The 8,667-nt window shown below is 64.0% G+C and overlaps 1 protein-coding gene across 1 annotated transcript in view; it reads right to left on the bottom strand.

Annotated features, from left to right (window-relative positions):
- Positions 1-3,499: 3,499 nt before the first annotated feature.
- The window catches only part of Vipr2 (vasoactive intestinal peptide receptor 2), a 66,421-nt gene continuing 61,253 nt past the window's right edge, over positions 3,500-8,667 (bottom strand). Inside the window, exons 9-13 of the mRNA XM_026380008.2 lie at positions 8,013-8,082; positions 7,788-7,879; positions 5,286-5,415; positions 5,181-5,222; positions 3,500-3,679 (exon numbers count right to left, since the gene is read on the bottom strand). Coding sequence (XP_026235793.1) covers positions 3,500-3,679; positions 5,181-5,222; positions 5,286-5,415; positions 7,788-7,879; positions 8,013-8,082 — 514 coding nt within the window. The remainder of the gene's footprint in view (positions 3,680-5,180; positions 5,223-5,285; positions 5,416-7,787; positions 7,880-8,012; positions 8,083-8,667) is intronic.

Below are 8,667 nucleotides of genomic sequence, written 5' to 3'. Positions count from 1 at the left end.
GCCTTCAGCGTGGTGCCTTCAGCGTGGCTGGAGAGCGACCGCGCCACCCTGCCTGGGGCAGACACCGGCCAGTGACACATCCTTCAGCCCACGTCCCCACCCTCAGCAGCTTGTCCTGGGCACAGCCACAACTCCAGCGTTCCACAGAAAGCCACCAGACACTCCTGGCCATGCCCACGCGCAGGATGTGGCAGCTCTGAGCTGGGCGTGGTGTGGCAGGCCTGTCCTCCCAGCCACAGGAGGCCGAGGCAGGAGGGTCTCGGTCTGGAGACCAGCCTGGGCAACTTAGCAAGACCCTCACAAAAAAGTTTAAAAAAGAAATAAAGTGACACAGTGCTGTGTGCTCAGGTGACCACTCCCACTCCCTCCTCCACTGGAGAGAGCAGGTGGTGGGGCCTCTCTGCCACATGACCCCATCCCACCAAAGCCACCGCGGGTCGGAGGGACAGATGGTCTGTGTGGACTCAGCGCGACAGGAGCCCACACCAGCTCTTCCTGGGGCGGGGAGGGACCCGTGGCGTCCCCCATGACGTGTGCTCGTACATCGGGAGTCCCCACCTCTCCTGGTCACTTCTGTAACCTGGAAACGTGGGAAACACAACCAGGGAGCTGCTTTCTCCTGCAGCCAGAGGCCTGTGACTGCACGACTGGACGGTGACGTCACGCCTGACACAGGCACCTCAACCCGCCACCCAGCGCAGGGGACCTGCCTCTGTTTCAGGAGATGCCAGATACCTTCCCTTCTTCCTCTCTAGCTTCCACAGGAGAGAACTCACTTGATTTCCTGATTTAAACAGGGCTGTTTCTGCTGAGAAAGAGCCCACCCAAGGAGCGGGCCAAGCTCAAGTCCCTCTGCCCCACCAAAGGGCGGGTACCTCTCCACCTCCCAGCGAGCACTCCCCTAAGCTAGAGGGATGGCTGCGTCCAGTCAGACCCACAGGGTGGCAAGCACAGGTCACTGGAGACCTGCTGCTGCTCTCTCCCCTCCTCCCTGGGGTCCTGGGCTGGTCCTCTCTCCCCTCCCCTCCTCCCTGGGGTCCTGGGCTGGTCCTCTCTCCCCTCCCCTCCTCCCTGGGGTCCTGGGGTGGTCCTGTCTCCCCTCCTGTCCTCCCTGGGGTCCTGGGCTGGTCCTGTCTCCCCTCCTCTCCTCTTGTCCCTGGAGTGTTGTGCTGGACCTCTGTCTTTCTCCTTCCCCTCCTCCCTCTGTCCTGGGCTGGTCCTCTCTCTGCGGTTCTCCTCTCCTCCTTGGGGTCCTCAGCTGGTCCTCTCTCCTCTGCTCATTGCTGACTTTGCTTTCTTGGGCTCTTTTCACCAGGGCTCTCAACCTTTCCCTGGACGAGTAGCAGTAGACTCCATCTTCCTGTAGCATGTTGTGGTAGAAGTGAACACCTTCAGACCTGCACACACGTGCACTTCCGTATGCACACCCACACCCCAGCACACACGTATGCTTGCACACCACTGTGCACACGCAGAACCCCCCCCCCCCCCCACACACACACAGTCTTCTCTGGGTGGCAGGTTCTCTGGTGTCCAGCTGTGGGACAGTGAGCCGGAGCTCGGGCAGAGGAGGGCGGGTGTGTCCACTTGCCAGGGCTTCTGGTACCTTCCCAGCTCTCAGACCCCCCTCCTGCGGTCAGGGTGTGCTGGCGGCTCAGGCGTTGTCTCCAGGGAGTGTGGCTGCTCCCGAGGTCCTCGCAGGTACCCCGTGGCCAGCAGGACTCTGCTGGAGTCACAGCAGGTCCTGACCCAGGGTGGACACAGGTTTACTGCAGTATCTCAGAACTAATTTCCACACAAGGTGGAGTCCATGGTGGCTCAAGCACTGCGGGCACCGCGGTCAGCCCCCGTTCCTCCTCGGTTCTGTCAGAACACTGTCCGCAGCCCCTCTCCCTCCAGAGAGGCCATTTCGCCCTTTTGGTTTGGGCAGGTGCTGGGCTGAGGGGACACACCCCTGTGTGCATCTCAGTGCCCTGGGCCTGGCCCATGATCACCAGTGACCCACACCTGCCTGCCCAGGCCCTCAGTGTCTGTTCGGGTGCAGTTTGATGTCCACATGGGCCATCGGCAGCACATCTGCAGTCCCAGTTGGTGTCCTCAGAGCTGCTGAAGTGGGGGTCCAGGCTGGCGGGACTGGTCCTATGGTCTGCAGCACGCACAGCTTACTCTCCTTGCCCTGCGGCCACCGTCCACGACCCGGGCAGGTCCCTGGCTTAGGCCAGGGCTCTCCACACTCCTGCCCCCTAGCTGTGGAGGCTGGAGGTCTCTGTCCTCTGAGCCTGCACCACCACTCCACACTGGGGGATGGCCTCTGGCGGGCTGGACGGGAGTCCAGGGACGGTCCTGGTAGACAGGGTGGGGCCAGCACTGGGTGTGCAGGATGGGGGCCTGGGATGGGGCCTGGGCCGGCTCTGGCTGCTCTGCTGCCCTTCATTCTCTCTTCTGCGGGATGGGGAGTGGGCGTCACCTCCCGCCTCCTTGTCCCACCTGGTCCAGCCTGGCAGGGCTGTCACGGTGTGGGCCTCCCGGCCTGCCTGGAGCTACAGGACCCCTGCAGCTACAGCAGATTGTGCTGCCTCTCTGAGGGGGAGCACGTGGCAGAGTGTGCCCTGGCACATGCACTGCCCTGGGCTGGCCATCTGTGGGTCTGTGGGTGTTGGGGATGAGCGATGGGCAGGGGACTGGCTGTGTCCTGCTCCCTCACCCCCAGGATGTAGGTACTCTGTGGCCACCTCAGGGACTCCCAGCCCTGCCTCTCCACCCTGCAAATAGTCAAAGGAACAGAAAGCAAGAACCATTTGCAAACATTGGCTAGGAGTGCCTGATACACTTTATCTTCCCTTAAAGGAGTCTCCATTTAAACAGAAGTAATTTTAAGATTATTTTCATTAAGCAGAGAACAGGGTTGCTGTTGCCCCCAGTAGATCCCTCAGCCCTGGGGCAGATGGCAGGGCTCTGGCCGCCTGTGGGAGGTGCTTGAGCTGCCCAGGAGGCCACTGAAATGCAAATGCCCCCCCAGAGGCCAGAGAGGACAGTCCTGGGGACCAGAAGAGTGCAGGGAGGGCTGGCTCATTTCCCCGTCTGCCCTGGTTTAAGGAGGAATTTCACAGGAGCTCTGACCTGGCTGCTGGTTCAGCATCCTGTGGGGCCAGGAGAGGGTGGAGGCTGTGGATGGGGCTGATGCTAGGGTGGCTGTGTCCAGGGCAGCTCCCCGCCTGGGACAGGCCTGGCCAGTGCAGGGGGCAGCAGGGAGGGAGAAGCCCCTCCTCTGCGCCTAGGCTTTGTGTCTGGGGCTCACCGTGTCTCCCTCTGAAATGGATCTGCCTGTGTAGCTGCAGGTTCTGAGCAGAGTGGTCCCTGTCCACCGCGTGGCCCGTCCCACCCAGGATCAGGTCAGCCTGGGATCGATGGGCGCCTCCCTGGTGGGGCGGGAGGAAGCAGCTCACCCACGGGGGGCCCGCAGCCCGCAGCTCTGCCTGCTCTGCAGTGAGGGGCCTGGCTAGAGAACCGAGGTCTCCGTCTGCAGGAAGGACTGGGTGCGGGAACCCCGGTGGGTCTGCAGGGCGCTCTCTGAGCCGTTCCGGGAGATGGACCAGCTGTGGAGCCGGTAGTCCCGGCCACTGGGTTGGGGCGGGTGCAGGCCTAGGCCTGGCCACCTCCTCTTCAGCTCGCACCGCACCTGGTGGGGGGCATTCATCGGGCCTGAGCCTGGAGGCAGGCGCTCCCCAGGCCCTCCTCAGGGCCCACCCGGCTGATGGGCACCAACCCCCTCCCTCCCACTTCTGGACAACAGAGCCTGGGGCCCTTTCCCCACATCCCAGTCAGAGAGGTACCAAGGTGGTCTTGAGGGAGAGAGGGTGGGAGGAGGGACAGGAGAGACCCAGCCACAGTGGACCCCGTCCACTCTGCAAGCCTGGGGTGGTGGAGAGAGGCCTCCAGGGCCTCAGGGCACACGAGGCACTTGTGGAAGACCCTCCTCAGCAGCATGGGGCAGGGGCCCGCTCCGCTCCTATCTGCTCCTGGGTGGGAGCTTTGCCCTCAGGAGGGTGCTGGGTGGTGAGGAGGGGCAGTGGAGGAAGGACAGAGCCGGTTCTGGGGAAGGTGTGCTACTGGGCATTAGACACCAGCCCAGGGGCCGCCAGAGACAGCTGAACAGGGCTGGGGTGTCCTCAGGTGCGGGCCAGGCTGGGGCCGGCCGTGTCCACTCTAGGCACAGCCTCCTGGGCCCTGCGTGGGCCTTCACCAACTTCCTCCCCCTCTGGGGACTGACAGAGGGGCTGCAGCATCTCTGGAGAGGTGGGCATCGAGGAGCTGCTGCTCCCCAAGAGGGCGTGAGAGCTGCCCGCGGTCTGCAAAGGGCTTCCTTCTCCAGGGGAGGAGCCAGGTGCCAGGCGCAGAGCCCGGAGGGGACCTGGGCACTGCCTGGAGTGAACAGGCCCATGGAGAGAGGCTGCAGGGCAGCGGGCGGCAGAACCAGGGGACAGGGGCACCAACTCCGGGGGCTTTATCTTGGGATTGACACGTCTCCTGGTCAGTCCCTGCCCTTCCCCACTAAGGCCCTGGGCTTTCTGGCCTCCTGGTCATGGGTCAGGGAGCAAGAGGCTGATAATAAAGAGGGACACTGGGTTCTGGTTTTGCCTCACTGGCAGGGAGGAGCCTGGCTTTGGCAGGAAGGGCCCCTGAGGCTGCTCCAGGGTGGTGGAGAAGCAGGTATGGCCTCTGCCCTCTGAGGCCCAGTGGGTAGCAGCAGCCGTCAGTGAGGCCCATGGCAGGAGGGGTCATGGGAGCTGCCCCTAACCCCACCCCGGGCTGGCGGGAGACTGGGGTCTCCTGGGTGCCGTGGGAGCTGCCCCCTAACCCCACCCTGGGCTGGCGGGAGACGGGGGCCTCCTGGGTGTCATGGGAGCTGCCCCCTAACCCCACACCGGGCTGGCGGGAGACGGGGGTCTCCTGGGTGTCATGGTGGCTGCCCCCTAACCCCACCCCGGGCTGGCGGGAGACGGGGGCCTCCTGGGTGTCATGGGAGCTGCCCCCTAACCCCACCCCAGGCTGGCGGGAGACGGGGGTCTCCTGGGTGTCATGGGAGCTGCCCCCTAACCCCACCCCGGGCTGGCGGGAGACTGGGGTCTCCTGGGAGCCGTGGGAGCCTCCCCTCCCCTGCTCCGTGATGCAGGCCTCACCTCACTGTTCAGGAAGCAGTAGAGAATGGCCACCACCAGGCCCTGCAAGAGAGAGGGCGTCAGGGCGGCCCAGGGAGCCCGCCCTCGCCTGCCGGCCGCACCCACCTGGAAGGACCCGCCGCACAGCTCCAGCAGGATCTGGTACTTGGCAGAGATGCCGATGGGGAAAGCGGCAAACACCACGTAGTGGATGCCAAACAGCGGGATGAGCAGCAGCGTGGACTTGGCCAGTCTCCTGGGCGAGGGAGAGGATGTCGTGAGTCCCCACCTGCCCACCTGAGGGGTCCTTTCCCAGGTTGCAGGGGCAGGGTGCTGGGCCTGCTCTGCCTCCTCACGGGGACCGGCGCCCGGGAGCCATGGCCCTCATCCCGCCTCTTGCAGGCTTGGTGACTGCTCACGAGGGCCAGAGCCCTCACAGGGAGGCCTGGGGGCTCACCAGCCTCTGTGTGGCCCTCCAGTGTGGCCTCAGGCTCACTGTCCTTTATCACTGCCTTCAACAGTGGAGCAACAGCCCTAGACGGGGGTCTGGTCTCAGACCAAGAGGCAGACCAGCAGAGGGAGGCCCCAGGGGCACACATGGGCCCTGGACATGCTGTCACTGGCTGCTAGGCTCCACACACCCCGTGGCACGGAGTGGCCTGGCTGGAGTGACCGCTCTGCTGGACAGAGACCCAGGAGTGGTCGCCCTGCCCGGGCAAAACACAGAGTTTCTTGTGCTTCAGATTGGAAATGGCACCATGCATCCAGCTCGGCCCTCCTCGCTGCCAGCAGCAGACACCGCTTGAGCTGACGGAGCTGGTGGGGAGCCCGCAGGTTCCGGGCCCACCCTCAGGTCTGGAGCCTCTGAGCTGGGGTCCGAGAAGGGCATTCACCAGTTCCCAGCGAGACCAGGCTTACGGCTACGGCTTTGCCGCCACTGTGGGGATCTCCACCCTCAAGTCCTACATCCCTGTCTGGGCACAGCAGCCCCGTGGGTGGCCAGGAGCCTGGCCTCACATCCCAGGTGACTCCGTGCCACCCAGCAGTGAGGGTCCCCCGGAAGGACCTGGTCCTGCCCGCCTCAGGGCTGCCAGTAGCCAAGCCCTCAGACGGCCCCATCTCACCTGAAAACCGAGACCGCTGCCCCCCACCCCTCCTCCCTCTGTGGCCTCACTTAGGGAAAACACCCGTCTCCAAACCTCACCTCTGGGGAAGGCAGGCGCCCCTCGGCCCACAACAGATGTCCTGCGGTCTACCACCAGCAGAATTTCCCCTAAGAGACAACTCTCTCAGAGCCAGAGAGGGTCCCTTCTGCAGTGGGCCTCAGTGTGGGGGGCAGGGGCAGGCACCAGCTGGCTGACTCTGACTCCTGCGTCCCACCAACGTGCACCTTGACTCGGAGCCCAGGGCCTGCCACACCCAATGCCTGGCCCAGGGTCCGCGGGTGGGAGCGGGCCTGGGGGCAGTGTGAGGTGGTAGGGGACCGGGGACCGTTCTCATTCCTGCTGCCCCCAGGCCCAAGCCTGCCGACTGACAGGGTCTCAGGAGGCAGTGGGGGTGTGGCTGACCTCGGGGCCCCTCTCTGCGGAGACTCACGGGGCACAGCTCAGCTCTGCCCTCCTGCCATCCTGGAAGAGCGCAGATTTCATTACCCCCATGTAATTGTGTCTCCAGAATAAAAACATCCATCTCCGGACAGATTTCACACCACTTCCAGGGAACCCGAAGGAAAGGTCAGCTCAGATGTGGAACAAGATTTGCAGAAAACCCCAATCCAATTACGGGTGACCAGGAGTGACCTCATCCCTGCTCCCTGAGCTTCTCCCAGCACAGCCGTGGGGCCTGGCTCTGGCCTGAGCACTCAGCCGGTGGAGTCTGGCTCCAGGTGGGCCGCACAGACACTTCTTCCTGAATCTCCGCACGGTGTGACTTAGACACAGGTGACCCCAGCCCCACGCGGTTCCCAGGCTCTGGCTCTACGGGTCCCCGGGTCTGGCTGCCATGTTTCACCTCACAGACCAGGACACTGAGGACACAGCAGGTCCTGTCCTCGGGCCCGGTTGGGATGAGCCCCAGCATCGTGACCCCAGCCTTCTCCTGATGCCCGCACTTGCCAGGGAGGGACAGGGAGGCCAGTCACCCGAGGATTCGGGGCTGGGCTGGGCCGTCAGGTGACTGAGGGGCCGGCGCTCCTCGCAGCTGGGCACAGGCCTGGGCTGGGTTTCATCCTGTGTGTGGATCATGGAGAGGAGTTTACAGCACCTTGCACTCCTCAGGTCACCTCTGTGTGGTGGTGACTCCCTGCTGAGGGTGTGGGGCAGCACCTGCCCATCAGTGGGCCCCTTCTGGGTGGTGCCCAGACACGGCCTGGCATCGGATGCTCTGTGGCCACACGGCCACGGAGCACAGTCTGATGGGGTGACAAGTGGCCAAGGGGAGGGGACTGCAACGGGCCCTGGCAGACCCAATGGTGTTCTCACTACAGGGGGCCCATGAGCTCCAGGGAAGCCCCCTCTCTCAGCGCCAGACACAGCCGACCTGGCCTCAGCTCCACTGTGTCTGCGGGAAGGGGGCACCTCAGGACCTTCCAGCCAGGGACAGGGCCCGGCGCCTCTGGGACCGACTCACTTGTACTGCGACTGGTCGTTCCCACCGACGTCGGGGGACATCAGCTTCTGCAGCAGAATCCTGATGATGCTGATGAAGAGGATGAAGTTGACCTGCAGGGAGGACAGGGCCCCCGAGTGTTGCCACCTGGACTTCTGTAGGAAGGCCGTGTGGAGCCAGGCCACCCCGCTGGTGAGGACCCTTGGGCCGTGGAGCAGAGCAGCATGTCGATGAGGAAGGACTCACCAGGATGGAGATCAGGATGGGCATCCGGATCACCCACCAGGGGACGCTGTGCTCGTTGGTGTCCCAGCAACTGTGAAGGGAAGGGAGATCCTGCCACCCTGGCCACAGCTGCAGGCCAGTGTGGACGTGTGTGGACACACTGCCCAGGAGGGCCTCGTGCTGGGCCGTGCACCTGGCTGGCTGTTCACCCAGCCCAGGCGCCCAGCTCTGCAGGCGAGAGCTGAGGCTTGTCCCCAGGGGGTGACCGTCTGGGGCTGTCCTCCCAGTGTGACCACCTGCTGATGCCAAGGTGAGCCAGAATGTCCAGGACTCTCCCCGGAGCTGTTTGGGGCTTGACTCAGTTTACACCACGAGAAGGGATTGTTTCCCCTGAAAGTCAGCTTCCTCTCACCCTCTGTGGTTTGTATCTTGAATGAAGGTTTAAAGGCCCCTCAGAACAGGGCAGGAGGGTCCACTAGGAAGTCCTCTGCAGTGACCTCACCTCTGATTTCCAGCTCCAGGGCTGTTTCCAGTGAGAGCTGGTGCTCACTGCCCTTCAGCATCTGCCACCAGCTCTGGCCTCCTCTGGAGGCAGGGGCCCTGTCCCTGTCCCAGGCCCCAGTTGGTTGGGCAACTCCATGTGAGGCACTGGGGCTGGGCCCTGAGCTCTAGGGAT

The sequence above is a fragment of the Urocitellus parryii genome, chromosome 3 (genome assembly GCF_045843805.1).
Source record: "Urocitellus parryii isolate mUroPar1 chromosome 3, mUroPar1.hap1, whole genome shotgun sequence".
Taxonomy (NCBI): Eukaryota; Metazoa; Chordata; class Mammalia; order Rodentia; family Sciuridae; genus Urocitellus; species Urocitellus parryii.
Note: the sequence above shows the minus strand (reverse complement) of the source record. Positions and strands in the feature narration are given on the sequence as shown.